The sequence below is a fragment of the Tauraco erythrolophus genome, chromosome 9 (genome assembly GCF_009769465.1).
Source record: "Tauraco erythrolophus isolate bTauEry1 chromosome 9, bTauEry1.pri, whole genome shotgun sequence".
In the NCBI taxonomy this organism is placed as follows: domain Eukaryota; kingdom Metazoa; phylum Chordata; class Aves; order Musophagiformes; family Musophagidae; genus Tauraco; species Tauraco erythrolophus.
In genome coordinates this window covers 16,254,997-16,266,987 of record NC_141473.1, presented here as the reverse complement: position 1 = coordinate 16,266,987, position 11,991 = coordinate 16,254,997, and the positions used below count along the sequence as shown (strand labels likewise).

The window sequence follows — 11,991 nt, the reverse complement described above, 5'->3', positions numbered from 1 at the left end:
GCGCGACTGACGCTACCGGCGCGGCCCCGCCCCTCCCCACGCGGCAAGGGGGGGGACTGGCGCGCATGCGCAAAGCGGCGGGCGGGCGGAGGCGCACGTAGCGCATGGCGCGGCCGCGAAGGGCGGTGCGACCTTCAGGGCCGTGACGTCACTGCACCGTGATGCACATAAACTCTCCGCGCGCCGACCCGGGTACGGGCACCGTGTGAACGGTTCCATGCGGGCGCGGCACCGGCGGTGCCTTCTCTCGCTGCACGGGATGTCAGACAGACAGCTTTGCTGGCGGCTGCCCCTGCGCCCCGCGGGTCTCCCATCCAAGCCCCGACCGGCCGCGACCCCGCGTAGCTTCCCCGACACCCCTCCCCACCAGCCCCGAAGGGAGGCGGCCAGGCCTGAGGGCAGCACTGCCCTCACTGAAGATGGTGGTGGGCGCCGGAAGCGGAAGGGGATGTGGAGTGGGGGCACGTGGAGCCGGTTTCAGCATGGCGCGGAGCGGGCGGCTCCGCTCGGGCGCCGCCGCTAAGCTGAAGCGGTGGCGGAAGGGCCATAGCAGCGACTGCAACCCCGAGACCCGCCAGCACCGCCTGGCCGCTCGCAGCCGCTTCTGCAGCCGGCCCGCGGGTAAGGGCATGGGGGCGGGCACGGGCCCCCGGTGCGGGCATCTCCCTGCCTGTGCCCGGCCCTTGCCGGCGGGGGCTGCAGGGGCGCGGGGGGTGCTGCGGAGCGAGCCTTTGGGTCCCGATAGGTGGGGCGAGGGCCGGAGGGTCCGGAGCCTCTGAGCCCCGAGCTGCGGCGCCGGGAGGTGGAGGCAGCAAACCGGGGAGGAGAACCGACCGCGCGGTGTAACGAGTGTGTCCTCGTTACCTTCCCCGTGAGACCGGGCTCGTGGACGTGAAACGGGGCACGGTGTGCAGCAGTGCTTGTCGCCCTGCCGGCGCCTAGTGCGAAGCCCTGCCCGCAGCTGCCAGCTGCGCGGTGCCGTCCCAGCAGCGTGAGCTCCCGACGGGCAGGTGGCAGGAGCGGTTCGGCCCCCAAAAGCTCAAGGCCGTGCCCGTAAGTGCTGCTGCGGTGCCTGGCGCAGAGAGGAACGAGGCAGACTCCCGTTCAGGCGGCCACATGATGGGGAAAACAAACCTCAGAGCGTCGCGATCTGCGAGGGGCTGGAGTTCCTCAGCCCTGGCTGCTGTTGGCCAGGGAGATCTTTCTCCCACAGATAAAGACATGTGTCTTGCAGCACGCACTGTCCTCTGGCAGCTGGTTTCACGCTGATGTCTGGGACTCGAAGGGACATGAAGCATGTGCCTTGGATGTCTGGTTGCCAGGGCTCCAGGTGGAAGAAGATAAATGGGGCAGTGTACACAAGGAGCACTTCAGCGTTAAAGCCTTGATACACCAGGACATGTTTGTGAGGACATGATGCTCTCCTCCATCAGAGGAGATGTCTGGATTATGTCCTGGTTTGTTTTCACAGGAATGAGAAGCTCTCTCCAGTTATTGTTGTTTTCTCCCATCAGAGGGAAGCAGCGTTCATGTCTTACATGCTGGAGATGAGCTCCAGCCAAGCTGATCTGGCCGGGGATGGGAGGTGGAGGGGGTGTTTCGGGGTGAATGGCAGAGCAATGCAGCTTAACGGTTCTGAATGTATCTCTTCATCCCGGCAGAGAAAAGTAACTTAACGGTAGATGCAGTGAAGCTCCACAATGAGCTGCAGTCGGCATCCCTGCGTTTGGAGCAGACGAGTGACAGCACTCAGCTCCGTATGGAGGAGGACGATGCTGCAGAGGCTGCCACAGAGAAGTCTTCTGGCACCTTCCTGAGTGGGCTGAGCGACTGCACCAACATCACCTTCAGCAAGGTGCAGCGCTTCTGGGAATCCAGCTCTGCCGCTCACAAAGAGGTATCAGCAGGAGCAGGGCTGGGTAGGGGTGTCTGGTGGGGATAGCCCCCCAGATGCGAGGCCGAGAGCGCTGACCTGCTCCTTTTGCTGCTTGTAGATCTGCGCCGTGCTGGCGGCCGTGACGGAGGTGATCCGCTCACGTGGGGGCAAGGAGACCGAGACGGAGTACTTTGCTGCACTGGTGAGTCACAGTCGTGAGGAGGACACATGAGGGGAGCTGCTGTTGGCAGCATGGGTGGGCTCTCGGGAGGCTTGATGGAGGAAGGTGCTGTGCTCGTAGGTGAGGCCCTGGGTGTCCTTCAGCAGAGATGTTGTCAGGCACCTCCTGGTTTCTCTGCCCCTCTCCCGAAGGGTTGAGGATGGAGAAGGGCTGGCCTGGTGTGAACTCCTGGTCCCCCTTGCTCACCCATCCTCTGTTCCCAGATGACCACACTGGAGGCAGTGGATTCCCCCGAGTCACTGGCTGCTGTCGCCTACTTGCTCAACCTTGTCCTAAAGCGGTGAGTGGCTGGCAGAGGACTGGGGAGAGCTGCCTGGCCCCATAATGGAGGAAGGCTGGTGCTGTCCCCACTCTGCAGGCTGGGGAAAGGACCCAGCCAGGGTGGGCTGGAGAAAAGGTTCCCTGCGTGACTGCCACCAGCTGCCCGCTCCTTACCCCACTAACATGCTCTTTTCTCTCGGCAGGGTTCCAAGCCCTGTGCTTATTAAAAAGTTCTCAGATGCCTCAAAAGCCTTCATGGGTATTGTGTCCTCGCAGGCCTGCAGCAGCTCCACCTCTGCCCTGCGATGGGTGAGTAGCCAAGAGGCAGCCAGCCATGCCAGCTCTGCCCGGGGGTCTGCTGAGAGCTGCAGTCGAGGCTGCTGCTGTTGGGTGGCGCTGGGTGCTCGACCTGAGGCCATTGCAATGAGGAGGGGTTTCTGTGGGTTGATACTAATGCCTCTGCTGCTCCCTTGTCTTAGATCCTCTCTTGCCTGGCCACATTGTTGCGGAAGCAGGACTTGGCAGCCTGGAGCTACCCCGTCACTCTCCAGGTCTATCACGGCTTGCTGAGCTTCTGTGTTCATACCAAGCCCAAGGTGAGCACCCGATGCCCCTGGCGAAGGATGATGCTGCCTTTGGGGTTCGTTTCTGGGGCTGGCTGTGCCCCTGAGGTCTGTGGCTTCTACCCACCTGGGCTCTCCTTCCCCCTAGGTGAGGAAAGCGGCGCAGTACGGCGTGTGCTCTGTCCTGAGGGGCAGTGAGTTCATGTTCGGAGACGCAGCCCCTGAGCATCACCCTGCAGCACCCTCCACCGCCAAGTTCTGTGTGCAGGAGATTGAAAAAGCTGGAGGTGCGAGGCATTGGAGCAGGGGGTCCACAGCTGAGTGCAGGGAGCCCTTGCAGCCATGGGAAAATAAGGACTTGAAGGGAAGAGGGGGAGGTGCAATGCCCTGGATTGCTGGGGAGAGTATGAGATGCCTTTGAGGCACCTAAGGTATTTTGAAGGGTCTTCAGCCATCTGTCTGTCACTCTGCTCTTCCCAGAAGTTGGAGGAGTGTTCACTCCAACTCTGTGAGTCAGCCTCAGCGCTGTCATGGGGGCTTTGCCTTGGGCAGGGCTGTGCCACAGGCTCAGACATTGCTCTGCTCTCACAGGCACCAAGGAGGCAACCACCACCCTGCATGTCCTCGCCCTGCTGCGGGACCTGCTGCCCTGCTTCCCTGCGGCTGTGGTGAAGACCTGCTGTGAGACCTTGCTTCGAGTCATGACTCTCAGCCATGTGGTGAGTGTCCCCACACCAGGGATGGCAAGAGCAGCCCCTTTCCCCCTTGCCTGCTTCCTGGAAGGGCTTGAACCCCCTCAGCTGCCATCTGGGAGCCTGGAAATGCAGAATGCAAACATGGAGGAGCCTAGGGCAACTGGTGCTTGCTGGCCTGCCTGCTGTGGAAGAGAGGCTGAAGATCTGAAGATGGGGCACAGTTGCAGCAATGCTGGGCTTCCTGGGGCAGAGCTTCCTTTGGGGTAGGGGAACAGTGGGTGCAAAGCAGAGCCCCCTCTCCTGACGCTATGTCCTTCGCAGCTGGTGACAGCATGTGCCATGCAAGCCTTCCACAGCCTCTTCAGCGCCCAGGCCAGCGTGGCCTGCCTGCCAGCTGAGCTCAATGCCCAGATCATCACGGTGAGTGTGGTGTGCCAGTGTGGGGACGGAAGGGGCTGGCAGTGCTGCAGCACCCACCCACCCACTGTCTGCTTCCCCAGGCTCTCTATGACTACGTGCCCAGCACGAGTGACCTGCAGCCGCTGCTGACCTGGCTGTCCACCATGGAGCGGGCACACGTCAACCTGGGCAGGTGCGGGCACAGGCTGTGGCTGGGCTGGGGGAGAGGTGGCTGCTTGGTCTCTCACCCACCTGGTCTCTCTTCTCCAGGTTGCAGAAGGACCTATGCTGGGCTCACCTGCCCCGGCTCTTCTCTGCTGCCATGAACTGCTTCCTCTCCCCGCACTCCCAGGTGGTGTCAGCAGCAGCACAGACCCTGGAGGTACCACACATAGGTGTCTCTGCCCACTTTGCTGTCCTGGGCCTTGTCGAGGGCTCTGCCCAGGGGTTTGGGGCTTGCCAGGGAGTGATGTGTCCCTCCATGCCTGCCAGGCTGGGGGATCCGTGGTCCACTGCTGTTCCATTTTCCCTGTTTGCCCTTTCAGGCCCTCCTGAGTGAGTGTGTTGCTCCCCACATGGAGGACCTGGGCACTGTCTCTTCATCTGCCCCAGCTCCTGCTGCCTACCTGTGCAAGATGTTCAGGTGAGGAGTGGTGGTATGGGAGAGGCCGTTGCCATGGGCCTGGCTGAGCTCTGAACAGGCTCTGCCTGGTCCTTGATGGGGACTGGCAGGCCTGGTGGGTGCCCTAATTGCTGCTGGGTCACTCCCTGCCAGTGTGACTGTCTCCTCTCTCCTCCCCAGATCAGTGGAGGAAGGCCTGACATACCGTTTCCATGCAGCGTGGGACGAGGTCCTGCGGGTACTGGAGGTTTTCTTCGAGACCTGTGGGAAGCAGTGCCACCCGGTCATGAGGAAGGTGAGCCAGGCTGGGCGGGCACAGACTCATCCGTGGAGGCGGGTTGGGTGACTGTGCTGCTGCCTGGGCTGCATTGCCCTCTCCAGCTGCAGAGCGGGGCCATCCCGGTGCCCGCTGTCCTGCCCATGTACGGGCAGGGTGTGCGCAGCTCTGGGACTCGGCATGGGGATGTGCAGGGCAGCTGGCATCCCTGGACACGCACAGTGAGTGACATGTGCCGGACCTGCCTCTGTGGCTCCTCTGTGACTGTCCTGCCCTGTCCCTGCAGTGCCTCCGGTCCCTATGTGACCTGCGTCTCTCCCCACACTTCCCCTACACCGCTGAAGTGGACCAGGCAGTGGGGGCTGCCGTGAGCACTATGGGCCCCGAGGTGCTGCTGGAAGCTGTGCCCCTGGAGATCGACGGCAAGGAGTGAGTGCAGTCATGGGGTAGCAATTTTGCAGCCATTTGTTACGTTCCTGTTCAGTCCCCATGCAGTGCTGGAGGTGTTTGGCTCTGCTGAGCCCACCTGTGCCCAGCTTTGGGGCTGGGTGGAGGTACCCTGTGCCCAGGGCCTGATGCCAGCAGCACCCACACTCCCCTGATCTGTGCCTTTCCTCCCCAGGGAGACGCTGGATTTCCCCCGCAGCTGGCTCCTGCCGGTGCTGCGGGACTACGTGCAGGGCGCACGGCTCGGCTTCTTCACCAGCTACTTCTTGCCTTTGGCAGCTGCCCTGAAAAGCAGAGGTGAGGAGGGTGGGGGTCCCAGCGGGTGCGGTCCTCTGCTCCCGGGAGCCCCAGCGTGGTCCATGAGACCTCCTTTCCCTCCCCTGGGCAGAGCTGGGCTTTGCCACCTCTGCTGCTCTGCTCATCTCCCCTTTCTCTTCTGCAGCCCTGGAGTTCACCCAGGCTGGGAAGAGTGTGGAGGCCAAGATCTACGATACGCTGCAGTGGCAGGTAATGAGGAGTGCCAGGGAGCCCTGCCATGGCGGACCCATGGTGCCAGGCTGAGGAGGGGTGACTTGGGTGGACAGTGCTGGCCTCCCACTGCTTCCTTTGCCTTTCAGGTCTGGACCCTGCTGCCCGGCTTCTGCACCCACCCCACGGACATGCTGGGGGCCTTCAAGGGGCTGGCCCGCACCCTGGGCATGGCCATCAGCGAGCGCCCAGACCTCCGCCTCACTGTTTGCCAGGCCTTGCGCACCCTCATCCACAAAGGCTGCGAGACAGGTTAGGGGCAGACAGACCCTCATGGTGGGTCCCTGTCCCCTGCAGTGACCTAGAGAGGGGAGATGCTGATCCTACTCCCCTGTCACCTTCTCCCTAGATGCAGAGCGGGCAGAAGTGGGTCGCTTTGCTAAAAATTTCCTACCCATCCTGTTCAACGTATACAGCCAGCCCGAGGAGGATGGGGCCAGCAATTCTCAGCGCCGCTCTGTGCTGGACACTGTCCGTGCTTACCTGACCATCACTGACCCCCAGGTGAGGGGGTCGTGGGGCAATGGGGCAAATTGTGCTGGCTCGGGCCAGTGTCTCCCAAATGGACCCAGTTTGATGGGGCTGTGGAGGGTGCCTGATTGGGGAGGACAGGAAGAAAGAAGCTGGACAGAGAGCAGCCCTTCCTGCCCTTGTGGGGAGGGAGCCCTTCCCAGCCAGTCTGGGATTTCCTAATCTTGCAGCTGCATCTGGGACATTGTGCAACGAGCCCTTTGGGAATTCGTTCAGCTGGTTTTGGACCAAATGGTGCTTCTGCTCTCCACAAAGTTCTGTGACAAGGTGTTTGCCAGGTGGATTGCAAACTCTTGTAAAGTGCTCCCTCAGTCGGTTCTGATCCTGCTCTGTGTGCCTAACCTACAGATGGTGTGCGGGTTCCTGCAGAAAGCCAGCGTGAAGCTGACCAGTCCCGAAAGCTCCGAGTTTGCCAGGTAACACTAGAAGGCTGCTGCTAATGGGTAAAGCTGCCAGCTTCTTCCTGGAGAGGCATGCAAGGGCACTTGTACTGTCCTGTGTGAGATGTGCCACTCTTGTGCATCCGGTGAGACTTGCAGCCAGAGCCCCAGCTTGGTCAGGCAGTGACGCTGCAGTTACCCACCTGCACGTCCTTCTCTGCTGCAGACTTTCCATCCTGGACCTGGTGGTGGCAATGGCACCCTACGCTGATGAGCAGTCACTGGGCTCCCTGTACCGCACCATCCAGCCTTCGCTCCAGGTGAGTCGGCCCCCAGCCCTTAGAGGTGCAGAGGGTGCAGTGAGGCACCTTCTGCTTGCTGCCAGCTTGGACCCACGCTCTGGGGGGCTGAACAGCTGCTATAGGGGACAGGTCTCTGCTGGGTGATGTGAGGTGCTGTGGGGGTCCCTTCGGTGTCAAGGGGCTGCCTTGACAGCAGGGGCATGTTGGCTGTCCCTGCAGAGCAAGGAGCGCAGCATGCAGAAGAAGGCGTACCGTGTGCTGGAGGAGGTGTGTGCCGCCCCCCACGCTCCCTGCCAGGCCTTTGTCCGCTCCCACCTGCAGGATCTGCAGACAGCGCTGCTGGACTCGCTCAAGAGTGCGGCATCTCCAGCCAAGAGGGTGAGGGCAAGGGCTGCAGTGGTGGGACTCGGCCGCTGTTGGGAGGGAAGGGGACAGGGTGGGCAGCAAGGGCAGGCAGGTGTGCGTCCCCGGGTGTACCAGTGCTGGGCTGTTTCTTTCCCCAGCCCCGGCTGAAGTGCTTGTTCCACATCGTGAAGCAGCTCTCCGCAGAGCATGAGCCCTTCATCAGCGCCCTGGTCCCAGAGGTGAGCACGGTCCCTGGGGGGACCCAGCTGGTTTTGGCCACAGAAGTGGCGGCAGCAGTGTGATGTGACAGTGTGTCTCCAGGTCATTCTGTGCACCAAAGAGGTGTCGGCGGGGGCCCGCAAGAATGCCTTCATGCTGCTCGTGGAGATGGGGCATGCCTTCATCCGCTTTGGGCCCACCCCTCAAGGTCAGCTCCGGCTCCATGTGCTCAGCCCCATGGCCACTCTGGCCATGGGGAGATCAGACCCATGCCCAGCACTCCGCTGAAACGGCCAGGGATGCTGCTGGGCACAGGGCAAGCAGGGGCCTGAGTCATCCCCCTCTTGCAGAGGCCATGCAGCGGTTCCTACTCCTGGTCTATGTGGGGCTCACAGGCTCGGTCACCATGATCAGCTGCACAGTGCTGGCACTGACCCGCCTGTTCTTCGAGTTCAAAGGTGAGCACGAGGGCTGGGAGGATGGTGGCAGCACCTTCTGGCGAAGGTGGGTGCCAGGAGGAGCCAGTTGTGTCTGAGCCCTGCTGTGGTTGCAGATCACCTGGAGCTGAGTGTGGTGGAGCAGCTCCTGCAGAACGTGTGCCTGCTGCTGGCCTCCCGGACGCGGGATGTGGTGAAGGCGGCCCTGGGCTTCCTCAAGGTCACGCTGCTGCTGGTGGACACTAAGCTGCTGGCCAAGCACGTCCAGCCAATGGTGAGATCCCATGCGGAGTGCCCTGAAGAGGGTGGTGGGGCAGAGCCGGGGGCTGCCTTGAGCAGCCGGGAGCATCTCCAGCTGCACCCTGCTTCTGCCTGGGAGCCAGGGACACAACCTTGATCTCAGTGGCTGGGAAAGCAGTGAGGAGGTCCCTCTCCTAAATGCTGGCATGGACGTGCCAGAAAACCCCCATGAACTAGCCTTGCCAAGCAGGGAGACCTCCCCACGGACCTGCCCAGGGCAGGCACGGGGAGATGACAGCAGGATGAGCTGTGTAGGGGCAGGGTGGGCGGCTGGGTGCACAAGGCAGTGGTGCTTTGGTCTCAAGGGTCTCTGTCCTGGCAGCTGGAGGCCCTGGGGAACCTTTCGGATGACATGAGACGCCACTTCCGTATGAAGCTGCGAAACCTTTTCACCAAGTTCATCCGCAAGTTCGGGTGAGCTGGGGGCTCCTGGTTCACGCTGGAGCCGTGCTGGGGCAGTGAGGGAGCTCGCCGGGGCGTGGTGTGGGAGGAGGTGGGTACTGACTGCTCTCTGTGCGCTCCTCAGCTTCGAGCTTGTGAAGGGGCTGCTGCCAGCCGAGTACCACAAGGTGCTGGTGAACATCCGCAAGGCAGAAGCCCGGAGCCGCAAGCAGCGTGCCCTGAGGCAGGCGGCTGCAGATACGGATGAAGAGGAGGCACCACCGGCACAGCCCAGAGGGGACAGGTGAAGATGGGCCGGGGTGAAAAAGCAGCAGCCCCATCGGATCTGCTCACCTGGTGCCTCTGGAGATGCTGAGGACATCTCCAGGGCTGCTGTGTGCTGTAAGGCAGGCTGGGTCTGTGCCCTGGGGCTTGTTCCATTTCCATCATCCTCCCTACCTTTTGCCCAGCATGGAGGAGATCCTGGCTGACTCAGAGGATGAGGAGGAGGAAGAGGAGGAAAGGCAGCGGAGCAAGGAACGGAGGAAGCAAGCACGGCAGAAGGGCCAGGCCTGGCTGAAGGAAGGCGAAGAGGATGAGCCCCTCAACTTCCTGGACCCCAACGTGTCCCAGCGGGTGCTGGGTAAGGAGCAGAGCTTTGGATGTGGCTGGGGTGGCGTGGACGGGGCAGAAACTGGTGTGATGCACAGGGCCCCTGGGAGTACGACCGCTCCCAGGAACAGGTCTTTCCCCAGGCTCTGACCCATCTCTCTATGAGCAGCCACCAAGCCAGGCGCCAAGCTGTCCAGAGGAGTGAGCCATGACTTCCAGGTGTCTGAAGACGGGCGCCTGATCATCCATGAGGAAGATGAGGAGGCGGATGACGATGAAGCCAAAGGTACTGCTTGGGCTTGTGGGTGGCTACACAAGACTTGCTCTGGTGTACTCTAAGTGGTTTCCTTCCTGCCTTCCATATGTGGGAGCTTGGGGAGGGATGTGGGTGGAAGCGGCAGGGATTGATATGGCTTTGTGTCACACCCATAGCTCTCTTCTGGGCCACTGCCACCCAGGAGAGGCAGCCCCTCCCATCACCATGAAGGTGCTGGAAGGGACATAGCCACCTGTGCCAGTTTGGCAGGGGCACCCTGCTCCCGCAGCCCGCTTCGAGGGCTGGTGTAGTACCGGGGCTCTCCTGCACCCACATCGTGCACTCACCCTCTTGTCCTGTGCCATAGGAGCAGACGAGGAGATGGCAGATGTGTTGCAAGACGTGGGCCTCCGCGGTGTGAGTACGGGGTTTGTGGTCCCGAGGAGATGCAGGGGGCGCTTGGCACAGTCCTGTCTGTGCCACAGCAGCTGCAGCTCTGTCCAAGAGGCCAGTGGGGACACTGGGCAAGTGCCAGATGCCTGGAGGGGTGCGGGAGGCTTGCTGGGAACAGGGGACGTACACAGGCAGCCTGGAAAGTCTCTGGACCCCCATGGGAGGAAGTGGGAGGTCGGGGTTCATGGGAGGGCAGAACTGTGAGGACAAGCCAGCTGCAGGGTCCCCGCTGCCTTCTTCTGCAGAAGAAAAGCCAGAAGCGTCGGTTCAGAGAGGAGCCAGATGATGAGGAACCTGAGGCTGGGACCTACTCTCAGTACAGAGGTAAGTCCTCTGCTTGTGCCTGGTCTGGGGCTCTCCAGAGGGTCAGAACCACATACCCAATTTGGTGGGCTGCTCCAGGGCAGCTGGAGCAGAGATCTTTGCTCATGGGAAATGGTAACCCTTCTCTGCTGTCCTCAGACCCAAGAACTGGAGGGAAAACCAGAAATGGCTTCCCCAGCCCTGGCCCATTCTAGCATAGGAAATGAGAATGGGGAGCTCGGGGACCCCTTTCCAACACACATTCCCTGTTTTCTAGCTGGAGGCTCTGGGATCCACCGGCAGCTGGACAAGGAGCCAGACTTTGGTGCGGAGTACAGATCCAAGGTGAGGGACCTGGGGGTTTGCAGGGTTTGAGTGGGGGGATGCCTGGGGTTCTGCTGGGGCAGGGTTGCTGCTGGTCTGTGGGACAGGAAGCACTGGGTGTTTGCTGCGGGTCTGGTCCAGCAGTGCCAAGCTGGGGAGGTCTCTGCTCCAAGATGAATTGCCAAGTGCTCGATAGCTGTGAACACTTCCAGCCCATCTTGGAGTCCTGGTCCTGCCCTTGCTGTGGCCAGTTCCTGCTCACTGTTCAAAGCAGGTGTTTGTAGCAGCATCTGGGTGGGAAATCAGCTCCAAGGGTGATGTGCTTAGCTGGCAGCCCACTGCAACATATTCTTTGGGTAGTCAGGTGCCCGTGTTGCACCAGAACAGGACACATGCATCTCTCCTGGTGCTGCATCTTCTCCCATGTCACTGTCTCCCACAGAAGGGCAAAGGCGACGTGAAGAAGAAGGGCCAGCTTGACCCCTATGCCTACATCCCCCTGAACAGGGCTAGACTTAACAGAAGGTGAGGCTAGCTGGGAAGGGCACGGGGTGGCAAATGGGGCCAAAACCTGGGTTTGATCCTGCTTTTTGTTGTTATGTTTTTTTCTGGGTCTGGGAACTCCCTGCCAGCCTCTGTGCCACTCCTTGCAGAGCTTGGAGCATCCCTGTGCGTCGGCTCTGCCCAGTGCCCACGCTAACCCAGCCTCCTGCTCCTTCCTCCCTCCAGGAAGCGGGCAAAAATTCAGGGCCAGTTCAAGGGCCTGATGAAGGGTGCCCAGCGCGGGGCCAAGGCCGGCCGCAGGAACCGTCTGAAGGCCCAGCGCCGCTGAGGAGCCTCAGGTGTTCTGCCTGTGCCTGCCCAAGGACAGACAACAGGGGCTTCGTGAGTGGAGCAGGGGAGACTCCTCGGCAGGAGGTGGCCAGCGTCTGTCTGAGACTCCCTGGGAAGCCACACCGTCACGTTATGGACTCATGGCCCAAGCCCTGCCCTCCTGTGCCCGGAGGAAGGTGCTGGGTTGCCTGGTGAAGGCAGAGGTGTGTGTGAGAGCAAGTAACATGTAATGAATTCTCTATATTGATAAATACCCGCTGTTTCTACCCAGCCCAGATTCCTCCTCTCCTTAAGAGCTGTGCATACTGCACGCAGCCGTGCTCTGCTTACTGCACCGGTGCAGCAGGTCCTTCTGCTGCTGCAGCACCCTGTCCCTCGGGACTCATGCCTGCACCAGCCTGGGAC

The 11,991-nt window shown here is 61.5% G+C and overlaps 1 protein-coding gene across 1 annotated transcript; it reads left to right on the top strand.

Annotated features, from left to right (window-relative positions):
- Positions 1-419: 419 nt before the first annotated feature.
- Positions 420-11,689, top strand: RRP12 (ribosomal RNA processing 12 homolog). The gene is made up of 35 exons (XM_086616342.1): positions 420-621; positions 1,255-1,257; positions 1,662-1,897; positions 1,995-2,078; positions 2,321-2,397; positions 2,582-2,687; positions 2,858-2,974; positions 3,090-3,228; positions 3,533-3,660; positions 3,958-4,056; positions 4,137-4,228; positions 4,306-4,417; positions 4,581-4,678; positions 4,838-4,952; positions 5,221-5,363; positions 5,557-5,678; positions 5,824-5,888; positions 5,999-6,161; positions 6,259-6,413; positions 6,789-6,856; positions 7,047-7,140; positions 7,342-7,500; positions 7,626-7,706; positions 7,789-7,894; positions 8,037-8,144; positions 8,240-8,397; positions 8,746-8,837; positions 8,950-9,108; positions 9,275-9,447; positions 9,586-9,702; positions 10,040-10,089; positions 10,371-10,449; positions 10,706-10,773; positions 11,195-11,277; positions 11,482-11,689. Exons 1-35 carry the CDS (start codon positions 420-422, stop codon positions 11,582-11,584), a joined length of 3,954 nt encoding a protein of 1,317 aa, XP_086472468.1. The 3' UTR covers positions 11,585-11,689.
- Positions 11,690-11,991: the final 302 nt, after the last annotated feature.